The sequence below is a fragment of the Mastigoproctus giganteus genome, chromosome 2 (genome assembly GCF_048544385.1).
Source record: "Mastigoproctus giganteus isolate SK-2022 chromosome 2, ASM4854438v1, whole genome shotgun sequence".
Classification (NCBI taxonomy): Eukaryota; Metazoa; Arthropoda; class Arachnida; order Uropygi; family Thelyphonidae; genus Mastigoproctus; species Mastigoproctus giganteus.
This window is the reverse complement of record NC_143576.1, coordinates 133,014,928-133,032,079: the sequence shown is the minus strand read 5'-3', so window position 1 is coordinate 133,032,079 and position 17,152 is coordinate 133,014,928. Positions and strand designations below refer to the sequence as shown.

The 17,152-nt window shown below is 35.7% G+C and overlaps 1 protein-coding gene across 2 annotated transcripts in view; it reads right to left on the bottom strand.

Annotated features, from left to right (window-relative positions):
• Positions 1-17,152, bottom strand: part of fand (Pre-mRNA-splicing factor SYF1 fand) — a 385,689-nt gene that overhangs the window by 21,836 nt on the left and 346,701 nt on the right. For both annotated transcript variants that reach the window (XM_090368673.1, XM_090368674.1), the window contains one exon: positions 2,277-2,403. In XM_090368673.1, coding sequence (XP_090224799.1) covers positions 2,277-2,403 — 127 coding nt within the window. The remainder of the gene's footprint in view (positions 1-2,276; positions 2,404-17,152) is intronic.

The following is a 17,152-nucleotide window of genomic DNA, read 5'->3' as shown; positions in this document are numbered from 1 at the left end:
GTTCTAGAAATGCTTACATTAACAATTCCTGTATGTGACTGCTTGATCTTCTCAGCATTATCATAACAGTCGTAACAGTAGAAGGTGCTAAGTTCTTGTGTTAAGTCTTGCACACCTCTACACCACTCACCAGATTCCGTATAATGAATAATGTCCATTTTCACTTCAATCATTAGAGATTTGTGGCTTTTGAAGTGAAACTTCTTTAAGCGTGCTCCATGCAGTTTTCAGATGGGAGTAACTTACATTCATGGAGTAACAAAAAAAATGCCACTGCAGCTATAAGTAAATGCATTACAAGCTTTCTGAAGAGCCAACTATCATACTATGATGAAAAATGTCCCGGTTCTCATATGATCACCGAAGGTAAGCAAGTTAGGCCTGGTTAGTAATTGAGAGGGTGACCATCTGGGAATACCTGATGCAGTTGCCTTCCTTTCTTTTTATTATTTATTTATTATTATTAGTCAGGAAGCTTGAGGCTTATGCTGCACCAGCCAAAAAGAAGTGTCAGAAGTACAAGGAATCACCAAGAGAGAGAAAAATTATGATGATATCCAGCTCAGGACCCTGGGTGTGCCAAGTCCATACTCACCAAATATGAGTTTTTTGTTAACCTGTGGAAAATATTCTTCCACTTTTTTGGGTATCATTTAATTTTGTTAATTGGTGACATAATACAGTGTAAATCTGTGCTTCTTTATATATTTACTTTTATAGCCCCGTGGATAATGTGGATGATAATATTCCTCCTATTTTCACTGATTCGAATTACCATTAATCGAATTAAAATTCAAATCTTATAAACGTGATCACAATGACCCCCACTTACTACATGTCATATAGTGAACAATATTTTGTTATTGAGTGTTCATCATAAAGTGATTTGATTGTATGGTGAACCAATCGTAAAGCGGAGGTCCACTGTAGTGAGCGTTGTAAAGCACATGGAGCACATACCTGTGCAGTGCATCCGTGGATTGACAAAAATGCTAAGAAAATGCAACATGAAATGATTCATCCCCACCCCACCATTGTACCACTCCATACCAGGCACGAGCGACACATGACCCAATCAGTACCTCTACTGATTGCGTCATGGTAATTCTTTCATCCTTCTCCACCAGTTGAATAAAAAATTTCGACGGAAAAGGATTTATAATTCAACATGTCAAAGAATAATAGTGAGCATTGTACGGTGTATAGGACATGCATACATGCAATGCGACCACTGAAACGACCTCCATTAAACAAAGCAGAGATCTAAGCTATTTCGACAGCAGAAGAAATTACAGTTTGCAATGGAGTGCAACAAAGAAGCCAGATAAAGCCCATCCGCAACTTCAGAGCCTCACATCTCATATCTCCAAGGCTCCCATTTGTGCCGATTTAACGCCTGGAATTCATACAATCAATATGGATTCCTCAGTCAAGTGATAAATATTCACCTAAAGAAATTTCAGTTAACTTCTGCTATGCGTGCTCGACACACAGACATTTTTTTTTTTTTTTAAATGCACAGGCATAGATTCACCACTACGCTTAGAATACATGGTTGCACAATTTATTTAAAATAATAAGGCACTGATGAACACAGGAAATTTTTAAAATTTAAGGCACAGCTCACAACATGTGCACACTGGCCGACAAGGAGAAAGCAATGTTTTCAAATTTTCCTTTTATATTTGTTTTTGCATCCAGTTCCTCCGTAACCACATCATAGTATCCAATCAAATTTGTCAGACAAGACTTTCCCTTAGCAAACCCATGCTGTGTCTGAATTATTAATGCAGTCTTGTCTAAATGATCTTGCAATGCATCGTTAACCAGTGACTCCATTATTTTCCCCAGGAACACAAGTTAAACTAACTGGTCTGTAATTGCACATGTCACTCTTAGATCCCCCTTTGTGAATTGGGGATACATTTGCATATCTACTGTCTGTTGTGACTTCCCCTGAGACCAAGGAGGCTTTGATAATTATGCCTCCTTTCGTATTCCTGGATAGTTCCCATCCACCCCGGGTGCTTTTCTTATGTTTAACTTCAACAATTTTTCCTGCACTTTGCCCTCGTTTATTACAAAATCATTAAGCACCCTGTTATAGTTTGATAAACTTCTGGCATTCTCCTCCCTGAATAACTCCTCGTGTTAATGTAGATGCAAAATACTCATTCTTTTGTCTGAAAGAAATAATGATGACAGAGTTGGTGATGGTAAAAAAGAATAAGGATGGCAATCTCATCTCTCTCGTAAGTAATTACTAATATTCTTACCTAACAAATAGAATATCCTTTCTTCCTTGCATCTTAATTTGCTCCTTTTGGTGTTCTGAAGCAAGGACTTTGGCTCTGGCTTCTAATATCTGCATACTGTCTTGTACTGATGTTGTTTCTGTAAAAGCTTTAATATTGCAGAACATATCAGAATTTAAATAAACAGATCTCCATTTTAGGCTTTTGAAACTTAATAAATTTTTAAGTCATTGTTTTTAATTATTTTTCATTATTTTAAATAGTCTTATTACTTTGATTATATAAATTAACAAAACAGGCAACTTTAAAACAGGCAACTCTTTTTCTAATTTTTAACACAAAAGTAAAATACATCTAATACATCTAAATCTATGATGGAAGCAAGTGGAAAAAGAACAGAATGCTGCTAATACTAATCCAAGTAGTTTGGAAAAGCTGAAGATGCATGCTAGTCTTCTGTAATATATGCATCTTGCATATATTACAAAAGTAATCAAGACATCAAGGATATATGACTTAGCTGAGTGATCAGGAGAGGGAGTTTAGTAGCACATGCTCTTTGAGTGGGCCAGAGTTCAAGCCCATGACTGCTAAGTACAATTAATGTTTGTATTGATAATTTATTTTAAACTCCACTGAGCTGGTGGCTGTGCTGGAATATAAACAAGAAAATATATATATACAGTGGGAGACATAAAAAACTGCATCACTAGCAAATTTTGCAAATAATGTGTTTTGTGCTGCATTGTGGGTTGCAGAAATGTTCAAAATGCATTTGTTAGATAGGTTATATATTTCTGTGAATGAAATCCAATAAAAAGACTCCACCTGATATACTTAACTGCCATAAATATCTTTCCAAAGGGTAAAATTTGTAATTAATGGAAATATGAGAAATCATGCAAATGGCAATCAAGACAACCAAACATACATTTTATTGCATTTACATGTACAAACTGAAATGACAAGTTCACATAATAGTATTATGTACTGTAAATCAGCAAAATAAGTTCTCAATATTTTGTCGTTCCTCCTCGAGCTGCAATTACATCCTTGCAACAATCTAGCATAGAATTATAAATCAACTTCTGGATATACAGTTGCCCAATTTCATGGTACCACACCCTTACAATGCTCTCCTGCAGCTGAACCTTACTTGTTGGGTTCTTCTGAGCAATTTTAGATGACATTACGTACCAGCAATATTCAACAGGGTTCAAATTGTAATGCCAGCATTTCTGAGATATAAGTGCACTTAAGGGAGAAAAATGAGGGAAAACATTGGTATAAGTATGTTTTAAGCCTTGTGAGACAAGAAGACAAATTCATCATTAAATCTAAATAGCATAAAACTTACCAATTTTTCTGTATGGCAAGGTGCTAAGTTCTGTTGAAAAATTTAGTTTTGGATGGATGTCTGTGTGATGATCCCTAATAACGGGTTTCAGGCACTCCTCCAAGATAACAGTGCAGGTTTTTGCATTCACCATTCCATTAATAAACTTAATTCGTCCCGCCCCTTTGCTTGTTATGCAGCCCAGACCATCTGACCAGCAGGTGTCATGCAGTCAGGATAGTATGCCTCCGATTTTCGTCTTCTGATATATCATTTCCCATCCGAGCCATGGAGGTTGAATTTCGATTCATCAGAAAAGATTATGGTGTCCCATTGCTCTTTTGTCCATGAAACATGCGTTTTAGCCCAAGTAAGTCGCTTCTTCCTCATTTGTTGGTTGTCAACAAAGGCCTCTTCTTGGGCCGATAGGCATGCAGACCAAATTCCGAAAGTTGTCTTTGGATAGTTCGTGCACTTGTTTCAACACCAGAGGGCATCTCAAAGTCAGGAGCACTAGCATGGTGATTACCAAGATCGCCATGCTTCCCAAGATCAATATTTGAAAAGGCATAGCCATTTCAAATATTGATCTTGGGAAGGTGTAGTCACTCTCTTGCGGCCTGATCCAGGTCTTCTCTTCAAATCACTAGTTTCACACTTTAATTTCAGCACCCAAAATACTGTTGACTGGTGGCAGCTTATTTTATCAGTGATAGCACACATAGAAAGCCCTTTCTGGGACAGAGCAACAGCTACACTTTTTTTTCTTGGTGTCAACTGAACATATGCTTATACCTCTGCAAAACAGGATACTAATGAGCGTGTATATTCTTCCAACAGCATATTTATAGAAACGGCTGATGCAATACCTTGTGATTAGTGTCTGATGCAATAGAAGCGTTATTTGATGCAATACCTTTCTTTGCGACAAACAAAATGACTGTAATCACACAATATTTTATAAGTTTCTCTACAAATGTTACTTTTTAAAAGATGATGCAGTTTTTTTGTCTGCCACTCTGTGTGTGTGTGTGTGTGTGTGTGTGTGTGTGTGTGTGTGTGTGTGTGTGTGTGTGTGTGTGTGTGTGTGTGTGTGTGTGACCGAAAATAAATTAAAATCAAATTAAAACATATGCCAGTGGTATGGCAAAACTGTACAGCGAAAATTTAACATAAAAATTGAATCAACAGGGAAGGGGAAGTAACAAGACAAGACAGAAACTGTAGTCGAAAGCCTCCAAATAATTTAGAAATTCAGTTAAATCCAATTAATAATAAAATCCATATCACAATTTAAAATATAAGGCCAATTATATAGAAAGTTAGTGGCACCCCCATTGTAATGTACCAGTTCCGAGAGATGTGAAATAACTCCCAAAAAGGGACTAAACAAACTAGTAAAATAAAACAAAGTAACAAAACAATAGATTGACCATTATGCCCCATATCGACGGAGGACTACGAGGCCAATAATGGTCATGGGATTGCTGCATTTCAATCGCTAGACAAATCGTCGCAAAGACGAACTGATTGAAGGACCAAACCACCCCTCCATCCTCAGATCAAACCACAAATGCAGAGGACTTGCAGAGCGGTGGTCCTTATGCAGTGCGGTGAGAAATAAACTATAGAACAGACCAGTACTCCAGAGCAGAGCCACACCACTGACATAATGTAAACTTAAACAGCTTATATAGACAGAAAAAGGAAAATAAAAATATAGATGGCCGGTATAGGTGCAGCTTTAACACGTCAAACCCACTACTACCACCTGATTTACATGTTTGAATAATGACATTAAGAAAATAAATAAGAAAATAAATATAAAGCTATCATTAGAGGCATCAAAAATACACATCCTCCACATAACATATAACCAATTATAAATGATAAATTAAAATCAAATTAAAACATATGCAATAGAATGACAAAACTGTAGAACAAAAATTTAACATATAAAATCAAATCAACAGGGAAGGGGAAGTAAAAGTAACAAGACAAGACAGAAACTGTAGTCGAAAGCCTCCAAATAATTTAGAAATTCAGTTAAATCAAATTAATAATAATATATCCATATATAGAAATTTAGCAGCACCCCCCCCCCCTTGTAAGGCACCAGTTCCGAGAGACGTGAAATATCACCAAAAACAGGGACTAAACGAACTACTAAAATAAAACAAAGTAACAAAACAATAGACTGACAATTATGCCCCATATCGACGGAGGATCACGAGGCCAATAATGGTCATGTTATCAATAATGCTTTCACTAGCAGCAGTAAATCCCTGCAAAGAGTGCATTGATCTTTGGCCACTTTGAAACGACGGGGTAAATTTTTCTTCTGTGGCAACAAATGCTTGGCTTGTCATGCATTTCCAAAATAGACCAGTCTCACCTAAGTTAAACACTTGCTGGGTTCAACATTCTGGTCGTCAATTATGACCTTCCATATGCTTGTAAAATTTCGGTGTCTTATTTGTCAACAGTAACTTCCCCAATCAGTTTTAAATTGTGGAAGCCATGATATTCTTTGGATTTCTCAAACCAAATGACACTAGTATTAAAAAACTTAGCCTCTGATTCATCACTTTCTAAAGACTCAAATTTTTTGGGGCTTTTTTTTTTTTTTTTTAAATGTGAAAACATCTTTGGCAGCACCTAATTTTTTGGAATGAAGTAAAACCGATTGGTAATGGAAATGATGTCACATAAACCGTTACATTGTTCACACTAAATATTTCAGATTGAAGTAAAACCGATTGGTAACAAATATGTTACCAATCGGTTAGCAGGTAACAAATATGTTAACTGCTAGCAAAATTTCTATATATCATTGACAAAACTCCATAACAGGCTGCCAGAGCAGGTCATGGAGTTTTGTCAATGATATATAGGAATTTTGCTAGCAGAGATAAGGAGGTGATTATCCCTTTGTATAAGGCAATGGTCAGGGCCACACCTTGAGTACACCTAATTCTGTTTTTACACGATAGATACGTTCCTGAAAAATACGTGTAAAAAAAATTCGTGTAAAAAAAGACATTGTATTTATGTAAGAAAAGAAGATTGGTTCCGGATCTAAAAAAATCAGTAAAAATAATTAAAAAAAAAACACATAAAATATTCGTTTTAAGCTTATTATTTTATTTCAACAAAATACACATGTAATAATATGTAATTAAAATGTACTAAAATAAATTTGTATGCATATGAAATGAAAAAAAATTCTTCATGAACAAAAAAAATCTGTTTTACACATAACAAGATTTTATTCATTTTCACTTTCTGATAATAAACGGCGCATACGTTTGCGTACGACTGGAATATCACTGCCATCACTAGAAATGTTGTGGACATCGTCTTCTTCCTCTATTAATGAAATTCTTTCTGTGATCTCTTCAGCAAAATCAGCACGAGTCTCCTCTGGTGCTGATGTTTCACCGGTTTTACGAACGAATTCAGTTATTAATCGTTGTGTTCGTGTTTTGGTTAGGCCGTTATATAATTCTCTGTAAGAGCTGTCAACAACTTCAGTTCGTGTTGAAACTTCCCAGCGCGTTCCTCATTAGGGTCATGTTTGACAAAATGATTACCTAATTTTCTGGCCAGTTCCAGACATTCTTTTATTAAATCTGCATTTAGAACAGGATCATTTTCTTCATTATCACTACGTTCTGTGGGATAAGGAGTCCCAAGGACAACCTCTAATATTTCATCTTCGCTTAGGGCTTTGTCGGTTAACAATTCATCAATATCTTCAAACGATAGATCATCGAATCCTTCTCCACCAATTTTGTGTGCCATTGTAATGATGTTGGGAAATTCGGTCGTATTAGGGATGATGTGATCTTTGCTTTTGACACATTGTGGCCAAACCGCTTTCCAACACGCATTTAAAGTTGATGGTTTTAATTCAGTTAACGCTAATCCAACTTGATTGATACAATCCATAATTGAGAATTTCTTCCACACATCAATGACTGTTAGTGTTTCATCATTCAGTTTGTCCAAAACGTGTTGGAATGTTCGTTTTACGTAGTATGTTTTAATTGTCGCAATTATACCTTGGTCTAGCGGTTGTATCAAAGATGTAGTATTAGGTGGCAGAAATAAAATTTGTACGTTTGGGTGTTCCAAGACAGGATGGCCGGGTGCATTGTCAAGAATCAGAAGAACTTTAAATTCGAGACCTTTCAAATTCATATAACGTCTGACTTCTGGGACGAAACATTTGTTGAACCATTCTGTAAAAATAGTAGTGGTCACCCAGGCCTTCTTGTTTGCCATCCAGTGAACAGGCAGTTTATTGATATCTACACCTTTCATTGAACGTGGGTTTAGGGCTCGATTTACCAGCAGTGGTTTCAACATACGATCTCCTGAAGCGTTGGAGGAAAATAATAAGGTCACACGATCCTTAGCTACCTTAAAACCACCAGCAGTTTTCTGCGATTTGGCTACATACGTTCTGTTCGGCATTCGTTTCCAGAAGAAACCAGTTTCCTCTGCATTCCACACTTGATCAGGAGTGTATCCTCCATCTTCAATAATTTTTGCAAGTTCCTGCGGGAATACTTTAGCAGCCGATTCATCTGCAGATGCAGTTTCACCTTTAATTTTTATATTATGAAGAGCATTCCTTTTAAGAAACCCTGTCATCCAACCTGTACTCGCAGAAAATTCATACTTTCTGTTTAACTGAGATGAAGTGCTTGGCTCCTTTTCTTTAATCTGTCTGTAAATTCTTAGTGCTGTTTGCTTGATGGCATTTCCATCTACTGGTACTCTTTTTTGTGACTGATCTTCTATCCATATTACCAGGGCCTTTTCCATTTTTTCCTTGACAATATCTCTTGTATATGATGATGAATTAACACTTACTTTTGTTCCAGAACATACCGACTTCCTAATTGCAGCTTCATTTTTCTTAATAGTTCTTACGGTAGCTTCATGTACACCAAAATGCTTTCCTACAGATGTAGCCCCTTGTCCAGTTGCAAGACGATCTAAAATTTGAATTTTAAGTTCCAAAGAAATCGCTTTCCTTTTCATTTTGGTAATAGGCGAATTATTCGACATTATATAAGGGCTACCGAAAAATATCTCAGTTATAATTAATAAAAAAAAGGTATGAAAATTTTGTAAACTTACAATTTATTGACTATAGGCAAAATTAATAAATTTATATGTGCACAAATTTCACTAAAGATCCTTTCACTTTGAAATAGAGCTTACTACTACATGTCTGCCGACGATACGATGCACGAATACCGTAGATGTGCACCAAATTCAATAAAAACGTTGACGATTCATAGATACCTAGACGTACACATTGGTAAGCAAAAGCACGCGTTTCAAAACGCATACACTAGCTGTTATCCAATCTATTGGTGCGTGTAATATAGAAATGATACTAATATGCCACAAATAAAAAAAATTTTCTTAGAATTTAGGCAAAAAAAAATTCATAGAAATCGTGTTAAATCAAAATGACTCGCGTAAAAAGAGAATGAAATATTTATTTTGAATTCGTGTTAAACCAAATTCGTGTAAAAAAAGTTCGTGCAAAAACAGAATTAGGTGTACTGTATACAGGTCTGGAGATCTCATTTTCGGAAGGTTGTAGAGTTGCTAGAACGAGTACAGAGAAGGGCAACAAGATTGGTGAGAGGAACAAAGGGGTGCACTTACGTAGAAAGGCTTCAGTTCTGCAAGTTGCAGAATAGGCATCTGCAAGGTGATCTGATCGAGGCCTTGAATGGGTTGAGTATGCTGAATGCTGATGAGATTCTTTCTCTTGCTCAGATTAAGAACCTGAGGGGGGGGGTATAGATTCAAATTGACAAAAGACAGTTGTAGAATAGGTGTGTGGAAATTTGCCTTTAGCCAGCAGGTAGTTGATTATTGGAATAGACTTCCATCTCTTGTTGTGGAAACTGATAGCCTAAAAAATTTAAGGCTGAGCTGAATGAATGGAGGGTTGAAATGAGAGGGTTTCTTTTCTTTTTTTTTTTGGGTGATGCTGCATAAGCTTGCTTTCTTTTTACATCGTATGCCTCTACTAATGCTAATGCTTTCAATACAGGTCAAGTCACTGATGCGACATACTACCTGTGGTCGAAACATGATATTATTGTGTATATTATACAGTATTATTTTCACAATGCACAATATTTTCAATATGTGTGAAAATACTACTGACCACCAGAGAACCGTGAGAATACAATTCTTCACCCTGTACTGAGTAAAGAATGATTTATATCCTAACTAATGATTAACATTATCATCATGGTTGAGATTTTTTTATGATGCAATTTGTTGGTTTAACCTGGTGGTGGTAGTGATGTACAGAACAGAGCAAAATTGGTGGTGGGTCATCTGACAGGTGACCAACATTTTTTGCTTTGTACAAACTGTTTTGGATTTTTTGATTTCGGCTTGAACAATGTGAATATCTATTCTTTTCTTAATGATTGTAGAACTATGTATTTTTTAAGTTTTAATGAAAAATTTAAATTTTCAAAATATATCATGTTTTACACCTATTTCAAAAAAAAAATAATAATAATAATATAGATATATATATATATATATATATATATATATTATTAATTGTGCTGTTTTATTGCTAGCAAATATGTGTAAACTGTCTATGTTAGCTGTGGAAGCAATATGTTTGTATTTATCTCGTTTTTACCACTGGAGGCAAAAGAAATTTATTCATGGCATTGGACAGCTTTTCCTGTGTCATTTCCCACTCAGTAGCCTGTCAACTCCCAATACACCAGAGTATCTCACAGTAAAACAGTTAAGGGGGCAACTTCAACAAAAGGTGTTGCCTGTCTGTTCCAGATTCTCTTTCCATGACAGTGGGGTAGGAAGTAATTGCTGTGTAATACCCTGGGTATTGATGGCTATTTTTTTGAGGTAGGAGCACTTGCTCCTCAACTTATTTTTATATTTACTGAGTGAAAGGTGATATCAATTACTAAAAGACATGAAACATTAAACAAACATTTTTATTGTAAACAACATAGCATGCGTTACACAGCAACTAGAGATTGCTCTTTAACTTATCCCCTATTGAATTTGCTGTTCTTCGAAATAGATCTCACCCTTGTTTTTTGCTCAATATAGTTTTTACAAGTCTCACTGAGATCATCATACCTGCAGAGTTTCCCTTTCAGAATGCTCACTTGTAGTGACGCTAATTGAAAGTGATGTTATTTCCTTATTTTAGTGTTGGAAAGTCTGTTGAACTGTACATGTTGAAAAGAATATTTTTATATTTAGCCTTTACTTTCACCACTTAACCCCTCCCAGAACATTTTTTCCCAGAAAATGTGCCGTAACAGATCGATTTTTTTTTGTTTTACATATTAAAAGTATGCATCATGCGAATACTCACTGTATTGTTTTTTATTAATTTTTCTGTAGAAAATACATGGGAGTAATTAACCCATTTGGGCTATCCCGAGTTATCTCGTGTATTCCAAAAAGTGTGCAAATTATACAGATTTTTTTTTAATAAATTAGCACTTCAGCTGAAAGAAAGGAACAGAAAAACTCTTCATTACTCATTATATAAATGAATTTAAAAAAACAAGTGGAACGCACAAGCAGTGCACACTAACTACATTCTGACATACGGCCGCCCCAAGTGGATAGGTGAGATAAGCGTCGCTTACGGGTGGCAGTTCAAGAGGGTGCCGAAATAATTTTTGATATTGTTTTTGTGAATTATTTTCGTGGGTTCAGTATTCTGCATTTAGGATGGCAAATCATATTTTGCTTACTGGCAGCACAGGAATGCACGCTACTGTTCTTACATTGCTGTACAATATAAGTAAAATGAAAGCCAATCGTCTGCTGCCAGATGTAAGAAAATCCTGAGAAATCTCGGGACTTACCTGGCTAATGCAAAATTAGAAAGATAAATTCCCGAGAAAATATGTTTCAGTCCTAATTTTGGAGGTATTATTGTTTGCTTCAGCTATTATTGTATCCCGAGATATTTCGTGTAGTTCCAAAACTTTTTAAACTAAAAACAAGATATCTCGGGATAATCCATAAAGGGTTTAGCAAAAGATAAATTTCATTTATGTATCTCAAGTTATGTGAATTCGAATTGCACAATATCATGTTAACATGATTATTGTGCAAATTTTCAGCAGTTTCAGTTTTAATGAATTGTTTAATTTGTTTTATGTAATATTAGACATTCATACTTGATTTTCAAACATGTACGTGACTTATAATAAAGTTAGATAGTAATTAAAAATAGAAAGAGTTCTCTTTTTTCCTAGCTGTGATTGTTGTTTAGAAAATACTTCACAATGTTAGATTAAACTTTGACCTAAGTCAGTATTATTTCCACCCTGTTTATCTTCAAATTTTAATTTGCTTATTTTGTTGTTTGTGTGTAAGCTTATTTTTTCATTTTTTTTGTTCAATTGTGAACCCTGAAATATGAGTTATAAAAAAGCTTCAAAGAAATGGAAGGCTACTACCTGGGAAGAAATGTTTGCTTTTTTATTGAGAAGATATAAGATATGAGTAAAAAAACAAAAGACAAAATTAGTGAGTGAACAGCTTATACAATTAGAGACTGCTGATAAAATTTAAAGAGTCATAAAAGTTCTATGTGTATGAAAACAGCTTGTTTCTGTCATTTGACATGATAATGAAAAGGATTTTATATTCATGGATTGAACATCAAATTCAAAGGAAATGTGTTCCTTTTCGACATTGGTGTTAAAAAAATAAAAGTATGTGCATACCTTGTATGCACAAAAGGTGTTTTATTTTATGTGAAAAAATCTTTGGCTTGGAAGAGCAGAGCCACACCAAGGGTTGATTAATTTGTATTGTTGTGGTTGGATTGAAGTAAAACAGATTAGTAACGTTTTATGCCCATGTCCGTTACTTGCTCTACTGAATCAATGTATGGGTGAAGCAAGGCAAAGTGGAAGCTGATAAGCCAGTTCATAAGCATCGTTCATAATTTTGAACAACTAGAACTAAAGTTATGACATAATGTTTTATGCCCATGCTCACTACTTACTCTACGGAATCAATGTTAGTTAATGAGTTAGCATCATGTAGCATCATTGTGTCATTTCTATCTCACATATAAGCATTACCATTAGTTGACACATATGATGCAAGAAAGCAAGCCTATACACAGCCAAAAAAAAAAAAAAAAAAACCCCCCCTTCTCATTCAGTCACTCCAAATGTTTGTCTAGTTCAGCCTTAAATTTCTTTAAGCTATCAACTTCCACGACAAATGAAAGTCTGTTCTAGCAATCAACTACCCACTGGCTAAAGGCAAACTTCTGCACATCTATTCTACAACTGTCTTTCCTCAATTTGAATATATGCCCCTCAGGTTCTTAATCTGAGCAAGCAGAAGTATCCTGTCAGCACTGAGCCTGCTCAAACCATTCAAGGCCTTATACACCTCGCAGGTGCCTAGTCTCCAGGTGCTGCAACTTGCAGAACTTAAACCTTTCTTCGTAAGTGCACCCCTTTGTTTCTCTCACAAATCTTGTTGCCCTTCTCTATACTCGTTCTAGCAACTCTACATCCTTCCTGGGGTGTATATAATAACATTCATCCACGAAGAACAGTGTCCATTGATTACCATTCTCTGTTGTCTCCCACTCAACCATCCCTTTATCCATTGTAGCAACTTACCCTTAATGCCATACTGCTCCAATTTGTACAGCAGTCTTACATGTGCAACATTATTTAAAGCTTTCCTGAAATCCAAGTACAGGTGACCCCCGCTTAACACTAATAATTCGTTCCGTAAAAACAGAGCGCTAAGTGAATCAGCACTAAGCGAGTGCCGCATTCCCATAAGGTAGCATATGTATTTGTGAGTTGCGGTCAGTGCCATAGGATATTTCCTAATCAATAATAAACGGTAGTGAAAAGATACACAAATGTCGGTCAAAATATCTAATATTCAAATATTTGTACATATAAAATATTCTGCATTACATACGTATATAATTATGTTGTAACTATTTATGTATCAAAATTAAACTTAAAATTCCAATTAAAATCATGAATTTAATTGATCTAAATTGATGAATTTAATCATGAAAAATGTGTCAATTTTGAGTTGAACTTTGGCCCTCTTCCAAATAAACTTAAAGGGGTATTAATTTTAAATCCCCCGCAGCATTCCCACCCAACAATAAAGTCAACCGATCCTTCACCGCTTTTAAACCTGGCATGTTTTTTGCTTCTTTCAATATGAAACTTCTTTTAGGCATTCATTTCCACAAAAGTCCTGCTTCATCTATGTTAAAAACTTGTTGAGTAGTATAACACATAATACCCCTCTTCAATAATTTTAACAAGTTCTCTTTTGAAAGTTTTGGCTCCTTCTGCACTTGTGGATTCTCCCTGGATTTTAAATCTATTCAACCAGCCCTTACCAGATTTAAATGGATTCACATATTTTTTTTTTTTTAGGTGAGTTTTCTTCATATCATCATATTGGCTAATCGTGCTCTCTCTCTCTCTCTCTCTCTCTCTCTCTCTCTCTCTCTCTCTCTCTCTCTCTTTCTTTTATAATATTTAACTTAACTGAATTCTGCACTGGATATTATCTTCAATAAAATTAGTTAAAGTCTTTCCATTTCAATCCTAATAGTCGGCTAGCCCTAGTTGCTTGCAGTGGAAACACTATCTTTCCCGCTGCTAAAATTAATTCTTTATTTTTTTATAATTGTTCTTACAGTTAAAACTTGCAAGTCCTAAATTATGGCACACATCCGCTTGTCGTTGACTGGAATCGATTCGCTTCAAAACGTCTAATTTAATTTTCGAATTCAGTCTTTTTCTTACATTTATAGTCTTTGTACTGCACCCAGACATTGCTTTTTCATTCTTATCAGCCATTATTACCTCTTCGAAAATGTAATTGCGTTGGTTGCATTAATTACGATACAATGTTCAAGTAAACTGTCCGTTACGCACGATTCTAGTTAATGATCACTGTCAAGCTGAGCTTCTTCAAAGAGACCTAGATAGACTTCAGGAATGGTCAGAAAAATGGCAGCTATGCTTTAATCCAACAAAGTGTAAGGTATTACACCTGGGAAACAGTAATCCCAAAATAACTAATTCACTTGGTGGAGTTCAACTAAACCCAGTACTGGAGGAAAAGGACTTGGGTGTTACGATACGGTCAGACATGAAATTCTCTGAGCATTGTAAACAAGTTGCAAGGAAGACTCATGGTGTCCTATCGATGATCTATCAAACTTTTGCAAGTAGAGATAGGGACGTGATAATCCCATTATATAAGGCTTATGTTAGACCACACTTGGAATACTGTGTTCAAGTATGGAGACCGCACCTAAAGAAAGACATCGAGCTTCTTGAAAGGGTGCAAAGACGGGTAACTCGCCTGGTGAGATCGGCAAAAGGGCGTCCTTATGAAGAAAGACTTCAAATATGTGGGTTGCAGAGTTTGGAAACTAGACACCTTAGAGGAGATTTGATTGAGGTGTTTAAGGCTCTGAGGGGCATCAGTAAAATGAATGAGGACGAAATTTTCAAGATTATAAATGATGCTAGAACTAGGGGACATAAATTCAAGTTACAGGGGGAAATGTTTAGATTGGACTGCAAGAAGTTTTATTTTAGCCAGCGAGTTATAAATTACTGGAATAAGTTGCCTTCATGGGTGATAGAAGCAGACAGTTTGGGGAAATTCAAAGGTCAACTGGATAGTACTTTCGGGTAAGGGAAGCCCAAAGGATGATAGGTTTAATTTCCTTTTTTTTTTTTTATTAATTATTATTATTTATTTTATTTTTTTTTGTTTTTATCATTGCTTTGTTCGGATTTTTTTTTTTTTTTTTTTTTGGCTGGTGCAGCATAAGCCATAGGCTTTCTTGTACCAAGCGGCCAATACTAATACTAATACTGTACTGAGTGATGACTAGACTTCGAATAAATGCATATAACACAAATATTACAAGCAATATACTTGTTAATTTATTAAAATGTTGATCTCGGAACTACGTAAAAAGTCACTGTACTGCAATTAAATTAGCGTGCGAGAAAATTTCACTGAGCATGTGAAAATTTCTCAAGTCGGTGTGGGAAATGTTTTAATGTTGTTTTGCTATTCATTTTCAAGCTATCGACTCCAAATGAAAAACGATTTCGTTAAATATGCCAAAAGTGCAATCTGTAAAAGAGCATTATAGTGATCTGTGACAGCGTTATAGTCAGATACGGGTTATAATATAAGAACAGCGTTATAGCAAATTAGTGTAAAGCGAACTGCGTTATAAAGGGGGCCTGCTGTATACGATATCAAAATTATTTTTTGCATCCAGTTCCTTTGTGACCACATCATAGTATCCAATCAAATTGGTCAGACAAAACCTCCCTTTAACAAATCCATGCTGTGTCTTAACTATTACTGCAGTCTTGTCTAGATGATCATGCAATGCTTCTTTAACCAGTGACTTCATTATTTTCCCTGGAACACAAGTTAAATTAACAGATCTATAGTACTTGTGTCATCTTTTGAACCCTCTTTGTGAATTGGTGATACATTTGCATATCTCCAGTCCATGGGGCCCTCCCCTAAGTTCAAGAAGCTCTTATAATTATGGCTAAGGGTTTGCTTATTTCTTTTGCTACCTCCTTTAATATAACCGGATCGATCCTGTCCACCCCAGGTGTTTTCCTTATGTTTAACTTCAACCATTTCTCCACTTTGCTCTCAGTTATTACAAAACCACTTAGCTCCCTGTTAGAGTTTGATAAACTTCTGTCATTCCCCTCCTTGAATAACTTCTCATGTGTGAATGTAAATGCAAAATACTCATTCTGTTTATCAGATACCCTGAACATGATCATCAATAGTCAACCCATCTATGATAAGTGGTCCAATCTGATTTATCCCTTTCCTTCTGGAGTTCACATAAGTAAAGGACTCTTTGCTGTTTTTCATAATCTGCCTTCGCCTGCCTAACCTCCTTTGTGACTTGATTACAGACTATTTTATATGTGCCATAGGCTTCTGTGTCGCCTGATAATTTATATGCATTCCATACATTTTTTTTCTCTGTCACAAGCCTCATTAATTCATCTGACATCCATTTAGGCCTAAACCTTGAACAGTATGTCTTAGTTGGTAGCCTAGTAGCCTCCAAGATTAAGTCCCTGAAGGCTTCCCATTTAGAATTCACCATTGGTAACATCATCAGTTTATCCCACTCTATAGAATTTAAAAACCGTCTGAGACCACCATGGTAACATGATAGTTTCCTTAACGAAAGCAAAAGCCCTTTTCTTTACCCTTGATGGTAGTTACATCGAGTAAATCCCACATCAGTATATTGTGATCACTATCACTCAGTGGTTCCTTTATCTGCAAATTCTTAATCTATATAATATCGATGTAAAAACACCATAGACAACTCTTAAAAAAAAAACTACGAAAGTAGTGTAGAGGGCATCATTTCAACCGTATCTAATATTGTACTCATCGTCCACAAAGAGCTACCGTGTATTGCACTACC